This window comes from Urocitellus parryii, chromosome 5 (genome assembly GCF_045843805.1).
Source record: "Urocitellus parryii isolate mUroPar1 chromosome 5, mUroPar1.hap1, whole genome shotgun sequence".
NCBI classification, from domain to species: domain Eukaryota; kingdom Metazoa; phylum Chordata; class Mammalia; order Rodentia; family Sciuridae; genus Urocitellus; species Urocitellus parryii.
This window is the reverse complement of record NC_135535.1, coordinates 968,401-981,218: the sequence shown is the minus strand read 5'-3', so window position 1 is coordinate 981,218 and position 12,818 is coordinate 968,401. Positions and strand designations below refer to the sequence as shown.

General features: G+C 53.0%; 1 protein-coding gene across 7 annotated transcripts in view; it reads right to left on the bottom strand.

The window, feature by feature from the left end:
• Brd1 (bromodomain containing 1) overlaps positions 1-11,922 on the bottom strand; it is a 53,275-nt gene extending 41,353 nt beyond the window's left edge. For 6 of the 7 annotated variants that reach the window (XR_003303003.2, XM_026413546.2, XM_026413547.2 and 3 more), the window contains exons 1-2: positions 11,875-11,922; positions 7,800-9,180 (exon numbers count right to left, since the gene is read on the bottom strand). Coding sequence is in view for 5 of the 7 variants with exons in the window: in XM_026413546.2 (XP_026269331.1) it covers positions 7,800-9,166 (1,367 nt within the window). In the remaining 2 variants the exon portion in view is untranslated. Of the gene's footprint in view, positions 1-7,799; positions 9,181-11,874 lie in introns of those variants that run through there. The other variant, XM_077798609.1, reaches the window with a different exon arrangement.
• Positions 11,923-12,818: the final 896 nt, after the last annotated feature.

Sequence of the window (12,818 nt, the reverse complement as noted above, 5' to 3'; positions counted from 1 at the left end):
CGCCTCTTCACCCTGGGTTCTCCGGCTTCAGCCAGGTTGGCACCAAACAGCAGCTGCGAGGGGCCAGGCACATGAAGACCTGAGGACAGAAGTCCAGGCCACAGTGTGTCCACACACTCACAGGAGCCTACCCAAACAGAGCGCTGCTGGGAGGGGGACAAGAAGACTGCGGGGTCCCAGAAGCCACACATGGTACTAGGGCCACACTGAGTACTTCAGAGGAGGCTCCACTGCTTCTCGTTTGAAAACTCCTTGGGCTGAACCATATTTTGACAAATAAAAATGTTTGTTTTGCTTTATTAGAGAGAGAGAGAGAGACAGATAGAGGAGCTGGGGCTGGGGTTGTGGCTCGCTGGTAGCAAACTTGCCTGGCATGTATGAGGCACTGGGTTCAATTCTCAGCACCTCAACAACTAAAAACAAAAAAAGAGAGAGAGGGAGACAGAGAGAAAGAGAAAGAGGAGGGAAGGAAGGAAACTCCTGGGTAAGTATCATAAGAAACGAAAGAGACACCAAGAACCACCACTGCCCAGGCGTGGGCACAGCTCCAGGCGCACTCTCCAGAGCTCCCACTCCAAGCATCCTTTCTGGAAAGCAGAGTCCGACACTTTCTCCTTTCCTCCCTGACACCTCTGCGTTGTCAAACTTTATAGCGGATGCGACTCACAGGACAGTTCAGGTCAGAGTGGCAAGAGCCTTTCCCCTCACAGTATCGATGCACAAAAATCACAGAATCATGAAAATGAGAGACAATGTAATTTAAAATATTATTTTATGCCCTCAAAGCCTGAAAAGCCCAGAATTTGCCTCTGGATGCAAATGCACAACACCACCGACAGATTCCCACCAACCCCACCACCCCAACCCGGCCACTGTAGCACACACCCAGTAGTCAAGGTCTCCTTGGAGGCAAGAGACCAATTTTATTATCAATCTCACTGATGGGTGGCTACTGAGGCACAGCTGCTCCCGGGACCCTAGGCCTCCCCTGCCACACCCATGTCCTGCTGTAGCAGGTGTCATGGAAAGTCGGGCCTTCCCGGTACACACTGACATCAGCACAAAGCTAAGAGAAGGCAAGGACCCTAGACTAGGAAGCTGGAGGGATGGATACTCATCTTCCTGTCCTCACGGGAAAAACCAAGGAGAAACCACCAACAACCCCCAGTCTGGGCCTACACAAACTAAGGTCTCCCTGCAGACGTCTGATCATACTAGGTGGGCGCACACCCAGCACACACCACAGCATCCAGGCATGACTTAGCAAACCACACAGATGCCAGACCAGCCCAAAACAAAAAGCATTCTTCAAAAACAGCATGGAAGAATGAAAGAAAATGAGGGAAAGCCGTGGGAGCGTCCCACTCCAAGGGTGGAGGGTCACCAGTTTCAAGCAGCAACTGGCTTAGGACTGGGCCCTAGACAGGAGGAGGGGGAGGCTAGAGAGACACCAGTGTCTTTCTCCAGCAACGGAATGCCTGGGGACCTGAGCCACATGAGGCAAACTCCTGGCACAGGTGCAACCTGCAAGTGAGGGATACGCCCACACAGTGAAAGGACAGCAACGGGTAACTGTTGACTGCTGGGTGGCTTTATTCTCCTTATTTTGCAATATTTTGGAAATCTTTTTAAAGATTTTTATAAGTTAAAGTTATTTCCAAATCAGAACTGAAAGCAAGGTCCTTGCTGCATTCCTTGGGGATCCAGAAGAAAGTGCCTCAGTGGCTCTAGAACAAAGTCCATTGTCCTGCTGTTTTAACTACAAGCAAATGCAAGCATGCCAGTCCCACCTAGAAGGGACAGTGGCGGGACGGCAGCACTAACCTGCCCCCACTATTAAAGAAAACCTCCAATAAATATTCGACCCCAACTCTGCCCAAACCAATTTACTGTGGTTGAGAGTGACTAGAAATGGAAAGTCAGCCACTCTAGCCAAGTCCTCTCCACCTGGGATGCTTCAAAGAGGCCAGGCCCAGGCAGGAGAGGCCTGAGGTACCAGGAGCAGAGCACAGTGGGCAGGTTTTGCTTCAAAAAGTAGGGGGATACCTCAGAGAGCACAAGGGCAGTGCCAGGCCTCACATCCTTCCCGCACCCAGAGCCAAACTGTTTGCAGATGTCTGTCTCCCCTCTTAGGTGTGCCTCACTCCTCCAACCCAGGAGAGCCAGAGAAAGCACCAGAGCCAAGGAGGGCAGAAGGACATCTACGCCAGGCAGCAGGAGCCCCCAGGCTGCTTTAGCAGTGAACACTGGCCCTGAGCTCCACCCAGTACCTGGCGACCCTCGGCTTTTTCCTGTCAGTTGTTGCTACGGTGCTTCTCTCCCAACAGGGCTACTTCAGATACAAGCCACAGGCACCCACAGCCCATCCACAGGGGTGAACTCAGACGGCACCGCTCTCAGAGCCTCCAGGGCAGGGCTTCCACCACCCATCCACGGCAGATGAAAAGTTACAGAATTTGGATGTTCTTTTGACATGACAGGCTACAACCCGATAACCCACTCTAGGTTGACATATCTTAAGTCAAAAATGCACTTAATGCACCTACTCTACCAAGCATCCTTGCTTAGCATCAGAATACCCCGTGGATACCCACTGTCCACCCTCTGCGCACTGCCCAGCATCTCCAGAATGTGTCACACTGCGTGAACACTAGCCAGGAAAAACAACAATCCAAAATTCAAAATGCTATACTGAACAAGTTTCATTTTCACACACATTGTCTTCAAAATATCGTAAATAAAACCATCATTAAGTCAGGCAGCATCAGTATAATAAAATTAACTGCCAGAAACATGAAGGGAAAACAAAATAAACCGCAAAACCCAAGCCAGTTTTTAAAATTTATTAATTGATTTACTTATTTATTTTGGTGGTGCTGAGGGTTGAACCCAGGGCCTCACTCATGCTAGGCAAGCTCTCTACCACCGAGTTACATCCTCAGCCCCCAGAACTTTGTACTGTCACACTCAAAAGTATGACATGACGCTGATAATGAAGTGTCAACTAGGCACTCTCTACTTCGGCCCTCATCTGGTGGCAGCAGGGCCCCACCGTGAACAGCACACACAAGGAACACCATCATCATTTACCCAACAGCAGGCCCGCTAGCCAGGCTTCTGCACTGGGTAAACGAGGCACCACGGTCCCAGTAGCCAAAGGTACCCACGACGCGTTCTGAGCCCAGGCGCGGATCAGAGCAGACGTGAGCTACCTGGCTTCTCTTCTTCTGAAGAGAAAGAGCACCCCAGGCACAACCCAAGCAGGAGTTACCAGGTTTGATGTTTTAAGGGACGCAGAGCTCATGACTCTAAAGGAAGCTTACCTGTCCCTTCTTTCTAGAACATTCCCTGGCTTGTCCCATCTCCTATCCCATGAAACAGCATGAAATGGATGAGTAAGCAGAAAACAAATTCCACTGGAGCAGCAGAGGCAAATGACTGCTCTGAACAAGCATCGAACAAGGTGCAGCAGTGCACCCCTGTAATTCCAGCAGCTTGGGAGGCTGAAGAAGGATCTAGAGTTCAAAGCCAGCCTCAGTAATTTAGAACCTAGTAAGACTGTCTCTAAATAAAATATAAAAGGGCTGGGGATGTGGCTTCGTGGTTAAGCACCCCTAGGTTCAATCCCCAGTACCCAAAACAAAAACACCAAAATCATCAAAATGTGATTTTTCTTAGGAAAAAAGTAAAGGAAAAAAGGAATTCTGTCTTCTAATCTAGACTCTCCTTCTTCTGTCTTACCCAATTTTAAATATAGTCACACAGAGCATAAGATTTCACACATACGAAGATAGTTCCATAAAAGTATGACAGACTGGAAATTCCTATGACCAGTTCCCTCATAGTATGGTCACTTTTTTTTTTTTCTGAAGACAGGGTCTCGCTATGTTGCTCAGACTGGCCTAGAATCCGTGCACTCAAGCAACCCTCCTGCCTCAGCCTCCCCAATAGATGAGACCACAGGCATGTGCCACCACATCCATTATCATATTGTCTGTGAGGACACTGGTGTAAAGAAACCTGCTGCACTGCTTGTCACAGTACAGCAAATACAGGCATGCACAGTACTTAGTACTTGTCCTTGAAAATCAGCAAAATCACTGGCTGGTGTATTTACTAAACTATATTCTTAACGATTATTTTGGAGTAAATCCTTGTTATAAAAAAAAGTTTGTAGTAAAATAGAATGCATCAGCTGCGGCCTCTCATATCTCATTTACCACGTGACTGACCCAAACCATCCAGGCTTCTGATGGCAGAACAAGGACAGGATCACTACTGACACATATTTCTCAGATGGCACCGCCACTTAGTGGCACATACCTATTCTTGTTTCTGTGTTGGAAACCTTTTCTTAGAAGATGAGGAAGGAGCTGAGGACATAGCTCAGTTGGTAGAGTGCTTGCCTCACATGCACAAGGCCCTGGGTTCAATCCCTAGCACCACCAAAAAAAAAAAAAAAGTGAGGAAGACACAGAAACAAGGGAGCATGACTCTTGAGACACTGCCACAATTGTTCCAAAACCTCTGCAGCTGCCCACCAGGCTTGAAGGCTGAGACCCCTGCAGGCCTAACAATAAGAAACCCACAATGTCCAATCAGAGCAGAAGACAGTACATCCTCACACAGAGAAGGCCAAGCAGCTCGACAGCTGGGCTGGGGCAGGTGCCACCAGAAAGCTCCCAATGAGTCATCTGGGCAGCCACCGATGAAAACAGCCCCTCTAGCACCAACTCCAGAGGAAGTTCCCCAATGGGTAGGCAAAGCCAGGAATATCCTTATGATGTTCACAATCTATAGCTGAAGAGAAATAAAATGCCATCTTTGTGATACAGAAATGCTAAACATTAGAAAATTATATAAGGAAGATACTTTCTCTAAAATCTCTAAACAAACACTTCAATGGATCAGGCCTGTGTCCTCCTTCCATGTGATGGGCCTTCTGAGCTGATCTGGACACATGCTCTGGACCCAGAGGCCAAAGGAAATGCAAAGCCTGAACAACTGCACATGGAACCCCAACCAAGGGTGCAAAAACACCAAGGGCAGTATCTCAGGCTTAAGAAGGGCCACCAGATCTGCTGCAAACTCAGCCATGGGCAGCAGCCAGCAAACCTCAGTCTCCAACAACACCCATCACAGTGCTCAGGGCCTGCCCTTCACACCTTATACAAGCAGAGCACAGGAAGTGGGAACCTGTCCCAGAGGGCAAGGTAGCCTGAAACACCGCATCTCTGGGAGACCTGGCACTCAGACGGTAAGGCCTCAAACACACTTGCTCAGGTGTGCCTTTCTGTCTCTGCTCAAAGCTGGATGTTTCTTTCTAAACTTGGTGAAGGAAGGAAGGAAGGACGAACGGACAGACATCACCCAGACTGCAAAGCCACACCATCTACTCTGAAATATTCAGATCCAAAGCAGCCCTGGCCACTATGGCCAGGAGTGCCCACATCCTTCCCCTTGCCAATGCTTTCTCCTGTCCACAGCCCTGCCCACCTGATGGGCTCTGCTGTCCCAAAACCTAAACAATGGGAACCACAGGACTGGGATGTAAAATGCCAACAGGCCCTGCCCTCACCTGGAGCAGGTAATCCTATGATGCTAGTCAGAGAAAGGAGTACTGCTAGTTTTTCCCTTTTGGAGATTACATTTGTGTTTCACTTCAATTTTGGTTAAGCTGAAATTTTTAGGCCTCTTAAACAAAGGCTCTTGATACATTCCCATCATTTCTGACTCACAAGTAGGAATCCCAGTTAAAGTCTTTCAGGTCAGGCTGACTGATCTGTAAGACAGGCACCTTGTTTTGACAGGGATCTTCTCTGAAGGAGAGGGACTGTAAACACATTTTACTCACTTTGAACTTACGATTCTATAATGACTATATACAGCTCTGCGATAAGAAACCATTTGGGGAAAAGGTCAGTGAAATAAAACAACATTTACAGAAATTATTTTCAAACTCTTAACTGCTAATACAAAGTTAGTCTTCGCTCCTATTAGGGTGAAACCTGTTTTCTAAGTGGAAGACTCCAGCACACCCCTAGCCCAAGCCAGCGAGCTAGCTTGCTGTACACTTGCGGCACATTAATCACAGTGTACTGATAAGCATGAATAACTTCAAACCACTACAAACCTTGGGAAATAACACATAAGGCTAACAACATTCAATGTCAAAAACATTTAGTAATAAAAATATCCTGCATGTCTATTTTCCATTCATTCGCAGAAAAGTACAATTTTATTAATGCATGTGCCCCATCTGAAAATAAAGCAGTTTGCAAGAAGACACCATAAAAGCACCTGTAGGAACAGCTTTCCTCTGCACCTCACTGTCTCTAGGCATTACCAACCTGACCAGACTGTTCGGAAGCCCACACCCTACACAGAAGCTATGTCACTTCCTCAAAGTTCCAGGAAGTGTTCACGTGGGTCCAAAAGGAGCCAGGTTCACCTGGAAAAGGAGTGCTTTCTTGTCACTCACAGGCTCCAGTGTAAAACTCATCCACTCACTTACCTTATATTCGTAGGCAAAGAGCCTTTTTTTGTTTTTTGGCAGTACCAAAAGACTGGACTCTGGGCCCTCACATGCTAGGCAAGCACTCAACAACTGAGCTACAGCATCAATCCCCTCCCCCTTTTTTAAAAATATATTTATTTTATTTGTTTATTCTTTAACGTGGTGCTGAGGATCAACCCAGGGCCTCGCACGTGCTAGGCAAGCGCTCTAACACTGAGCCACAACCCCAGCCCACCCAAATGCTTTTCTTAAATTTTATTCTATTTTGAGATAAGATCTCACTAAGTTGCCCAGGCTGGCCTTGAACTCATGATCCTACTACCTCAGCATCCTTAGTAGCTGGCATTACAGGGGTGGCCATCAGGCCCACTGGCAAAGAGCATTTTTCAAGATAAGGGAACAAACAGAGCAAGTCAGTAACAACAAAAACAGGTCAAGAAGATACAAGTTGTGAGATGGAGATAGACCAAGACATATACAGGAGGATCTGAAACAACCCCTGGGTCACATAAAAGAACAGGGCTGGGATAGATTCCAACCACCAGGAACCAGCACTAATCAGAGAGCACTTCTATGGATCAAGCAATGTTTGCACTACTAAAGAAAACTATCTGCTGGGTGTGGAGGTGCACACTTGTAAACCCAGAGGTTCAGGAGGCTGAGGCAGGAGGATCACAAGTTCAAAGCCAGCTTTAATATTTAGTGTCACCCTAAGCAATTTAGTAAAATCATCTCAAAATTTAAAAAAACAAAAGGTCTGGAAATACGATTCAGTAGTTAAGCCCCGTGGGTTCAATTCCCCACCACCCAAACCAAAAGAAAAAAAAAAATGAAAGAAAGAAATTATCAGAAAAATGTCCTGCCACAAAGCAGGACAGCGGGACAGGGAAGACCATCTCCTTCCCCACAGCTACCACTCTCGACATAAATCCCATTCTAATCTCCACTTCAGGAGCTGCCTTATTGATCAGTTTCACTTTTCCAACCAATTGAGGGATGGCAGCCACCATGAGGCAGAGATCTTGATGCAGTGAACACTAGTGTGGCCATCGTTACCATGACTGTATCTGGCTTATTCTGCAGACCAGTTAGGCACGAAGGAAACTCTAAATCCTCCGCAAGTCTTTTACAATACCACTGCCCCCGAAAGTGAGTGCAAGGCACTTTAGCTGACTACTACAAAGTGGGAAGGCCACCTGGCAGGGCTCTCTGCAGGCGTGAACCCTCAGGTCAGGTCCCCCACTCCAGGCTTACTCTTCACCCAGTGTTCAAACGCGCTTACCTCTGTGGGGGAATATATGGGGCGCACACAGTCGGCATGACTGCACAGGGCTCAGCCAGCACTTTCTTAGCCTTTTTTGCTTTCTTCCTGACTTTGGACGTGGACCTGACCGTTTTGACTGAGCTCTCTTTACGACAGACGCCATTTTTCATTTCAACATCCCCGTAAATGTTCAGAGGCCTCCGTGTGCAACCAGGAGGCGTGTGGACGTCACAGTAAGCGGTCTTTCTGACTGAGAAGGTGGTGCTACCACCAGTCAGTTCCTTCACAGGCTCCATTTTCATATATAGGCCAGCCTTCTGGGCACATGTCACGTGGAATGCTGTGTAGCAGTTTGCTTTGTGGCACTGGATACAGGCGCCCACGCCCTTCTGCTTACAGAGGTAGCACGTCAATTTCCACCGGGCCGGAGGGATGTTCCTCACACCGTCGATGGGTTCGATGAACACCGTGTTGGCAAAGCCAACCTCTGGGATCCACAGGGCACACACCACATGGCCCCAGCGGTCGTCGTCCGTCTTTTTGAAGGCACCGCCCTTGTTGGGGCACAGCACACAGTCCGCGGGACGGGACCGGGACTGCAGGCAATGGCGGCAGAGCCACTGGCCCTCAGGGATATAGGGCACGCCATAGCACTCCTGGTGCACAGCCAGGTTGCACATATCACAGAAGAGGATCACATTGCTGTTCTGACACTCCCCATCCATGCAGATGCAGCATACAGCATCCTCGTCAATCAGGGACTGCTGCTCCCCCTGCTTCTGGTTCTCGCAGTATGACTCCTTCTCAAAGCGGTCCATCAGGAACTCAAACATGTTCTGCGACACAGCAGAGACACAATCACCCTTCCGCTTCTCGTTGATGATCTCCAGCCAGGCGTAGTCCTCCTCATCCATGTCATACTCCACCTCGTTGTCCAGCTCCTCAGCCGACTTCTCGATGAATTTGTAGTACATGGGGGGCCTTCTGGGTGCAGATGGAGGGCTGTACTCCACAATCCGAACCTTGGGCTCAGGAAGGGCACTGGCTGAAGCCGGTGTGCCATGGGTACTAGGAAGGGCTTCATTTTTCTTTTTGACTCTGTTGTTTTTGTGACGCTTAGTTCTTAAGCAAACAGGTGGCCTCTCGCTATTTTCTTTATTGCTGTTGCATTCACTCATTTCTTGAGCAGTGAGGTCATCTTCCAATATGATCTCCAGGGGATCAAAAATACTGATCCGATGCAAGCGTCCTTCAATCTCTATCTCAACCATCCTTTGAGCTTGAGCGTACGTCAATGTTTCTCGGGTGGGAGAGTGTTTAATACTGCATGGGGAGGAAGGATGCCTCGCTGCAGAGCCTCGATGACATCGTCCTTTCCTCCTCATTTGGCAATAATTACCTGAAATAGAATCAAAGGAAAAGTTAATTCCATGTAGACTGACAAGAGACTGGAGAAAAGCACACAAGTATGCAGGGGCAACGCCCCCAAAATGAACTCACAGTTCACACACTTCTGAAGTTTCCAAACTCCTACTCCTAGGAGTCATGACTACACTTCAAGAGTGTCCCAGGACTGGAAATGGCAGCAGGCGGGGAGGCAGTACAGGACAGCAAGGGCCCTGATCCCCACCACTCAGCCAGTTACCTTTTTAGACCAAGCCAAAGGTAACGCAGAGAACAGCAACAAGCACTCCAGAGCGGCCCAGGATCCAGCCCACAAATGCAGGAGTGTTATTCTGGTGTACAGACAACCCACTGGGGAAACCCATGCACAGAGCTTGAGCCCACCAGGCTCAGAGGCTGTGGCTACAAGGTAGATATGTTCAGTGGCTACCTGGTCCTAACAAAAACCCCCTATAAACTCCTCTCTCCACTGCTGCCCAGCAGAGTGCCCCTGTGAGCCCATAGTCCTCACAGCACCTCCACTGGGAGCCAGAAGCTTCTGTTCATGTCCCAACGATGTAAGCCTGTCCATCCTCTCCACAAATACGTCCTCCACACACATACCCCCAGACCAGGGCCACCAGCCACAGCAGGACCCAAAAGAACCCTATACTAGCCTGTGGGGACATCACCACCTCTGGGTGGCCCAATGCAGTTTCTGCAGGCAGTGCCAGCCTGCCCCTTCCCCTCAGGGTGACTTTTCAGCCATGGCTTGACTACTATACTAGACCTTGTCTTTCTTTTTTTTCAAATAAACCCAGTTATGTACAACATGCCAAAGGGCATCTGTTCTTCCTGACACATTTGCAAGTAAGATGCTCAGCTCCTGCTCCACAGCAAGAGTGGACCCTCCCAAACCCCATACTGCCAAAAGCCCCACACTGCCTACACATACACTGAGGGTCCCCACTGCTGGCTCAGGTGGCCAAGTTTTGGCCACAGAAGTTTATTAGAATCTGCTCTTTTCAGAGGTAGGCAGAACCAGTGAGTTATCAGCCTATACCTCCACCTTGTTGTGGTGGAGACTTCTACTGTTTAAATGTCACTGACTGCATCTACTTCCAGTTTTCCCCAGTATGGCTTGATGTCTAGGCACCTCATGTGAAGACATGCCAACTATAGACCTCTGCCTGCCAAACAAGGCAGCACCTTGGGCAACAATGACAAGGACTGCTCAGACTCCTTCCCCCACACACACACAACCACATGTTACTAACAGGGAACAAAATGACTTTTGAGTGACTGACTCACAAGTACTTCAAGATGAAGCCTACATCAGCAAAGCCCAGCATCAAGAACCTGAGAGAGTGTGAAGTCACAGCTTCAGCGATCTAGCTGATCTTCAGGAAATCCCCTCAAAGAACAGACTTCACTTTCTAAGGCCAAAAAGAAAATCCAGCAAATCCTAAATGCACTTCGGGTTGCAAAAACCTGCATTTTATATAGAAATCAGATAGCAACTTCCTAGAGAGGACATCAAAGACTGGTCAGTCAAATCCTAAGTCACCTGCATCTGAGTGGGCCTCCAGATGCAAATTCAAACCTGGATTCCCAAGCAGCTGCCAGCAAAGCCACCCCAGCTGGCACTGGACTCCAGCAGCAGCCCATGCCATTGCTTTTGAGGGGAGCTGGATGGATGCTGCACTCAGGGTCAGCCTAATGTGTCATCACCGAGGTGAGGCAGAAGCAACAGCTGGTCTCTCACCAGACTAAAGAAAATGTGCAATTTTCTCCTCTACAACAAAGTACCAAGTGGCTCTAACTGCCAGCGGCCCTTCAACCCCACCCTCCACACTCCCAGCAGCTCTGTGGTCCCAAAGTGCAACCGTGACCAGGGAAGCAGAGAAGAGCGGGCACTGGAGCACCGTCCACAGTGGCCGCGACCGCATCTGCCTCGTCACTTCCCCGACCCCGCCTGAGCCTGGCCTGCACCCGAGCCCTCCGGGCGCTCCGCAGGGCCGCGACCCGCCCCCGACGAGCGCCGCTGCCCAGGCCCCGCGCGGCCCAGCGGGCAGGAGGCCACTGCGCGGGCGTTTCCTGCGGGCCCGGAGCGGCCGCGGGCCTCCGCCACGGGGCGCCCCTCGGGCGAGGCGCCGGCCGGCGTGGGCGCGCCACTCGGCAGGAGGCGGGTCACGCCCAGCGTCCCCGGCCGCGGACACCGGCGCGGGCCGCCCCGGCTCCCCGCGAAGCTGCGGGCCCACAAAGGCCGCGCGTCGCGCCGGCTCCCCGCGCAGCGGCGCCGGGCCTCCCCCGCGGGCGGGCTGGGCAGAGCGGGCTGCCTCCGCCGGGGCCGACGGCGCACAGGGCCCGGCCGGCGGTTACATAATGGGCCGGCGCGGCGCGGCGCGGGCCGGGCGGACGTGGGCAGCGCCCGGGACCCGCCGCCTCCCGCCCCGGCCCCGGCCCCGGCCCCGGCCCCGCCCGCCCGCCCGCCCGCCGCCCCGCCGCGGCCTCCTCCGCTTCCCGGGCCGCCGCCCGCCTGCCCGGCCTCCCGGCCCCGATCCCGGCCTCCCCCGCCCGGCCTCCCCCGCCCGGCCGCCCGCGGACAATGCGGAGCCGCCGCCGTCGCCGCCGCCAAACATGGCGCCGGCAGCGCCGCCCGGGAGGCCGGAGGCGGGCGCCGCGGGGCCGGGACGCCGCCGCCACTCACCTTCTGGGCGCCGCGGCCGCGGGAGCCCGGCGGGCGGGCGGGCGCGGGGGCCGGCGCGGCCGAGGCGGCGCTAATGGCGCCGCGGCTGCTCCGCCAACGGCCGCGCTGCGGGCCCCGCCGGGCTCCGGGGCGCGCTCGGCCGCGGCGGCTCCGGGCCCGCAGGGCGCCGCGGCTCGGGGGTGGGGCGCCGGCGGCAGCGGGCTCGGGGCCGCCGGAGCGGCGCGGGCGCGGGCGCGGGCGCGGGCGCGGGGCTGCTCGGACGCCGGCCGGACCGCCGCTCGCTCCCCAGCGAAGCAAACAATGCGGCGAGCGCTCCGCCCGGCGCGCTGCGTGCGAGACGCGCCCCGCCCGCCGCCGCCATGACGCGCGCCGGGCCGCCGCCGCGGGGGAGGGGCGGGGCGGGAGGAGCGGGGGCGGGGCCGCGCGGAAGGGGACCGAGGGGACGGCGGAGTGAGGGGCTGCAGGACCTGAGGGGGACAGGGGGACGTGAGGGGACCTGAGGGGGACAGGGGGGCCTGAGGGGGGTCCGAGGGGGACAGGGGGGCCTGAGGGGAGTCCGAGGGGGACAGGGGGACCTGGGGGACCAGAGGGGGCTGAGGGGATCTGAGGGGGTCAGGGGGACCTGAGGGACCCGAGAGGACCTGAGGGGGATAAGGGGTACTTGAGGGGACCTGAGGGACTTGAGGGGGCGGGCCAGCGGCACCTGAGGTGGATGAGGGGACATGAGGGGACCTGAGGGGACCTGAAGTGGCTGGGGGACCCGAGAGGGCCGAGGTGGCTGCGGGTGGATGGAGCACAGGGTCCTGGGGGACCAGGAGGCTGATCCCAAGGAGCTGGGGGGTCCTCACAGTGTGGGGTGACCAGAAGAGGGTTCCTGAGAGGTGGAGGGACTTCCTGAGAATGCAAGGTGACTGGTGGTCCCTATGGAAGGGACTAAGCGGGCA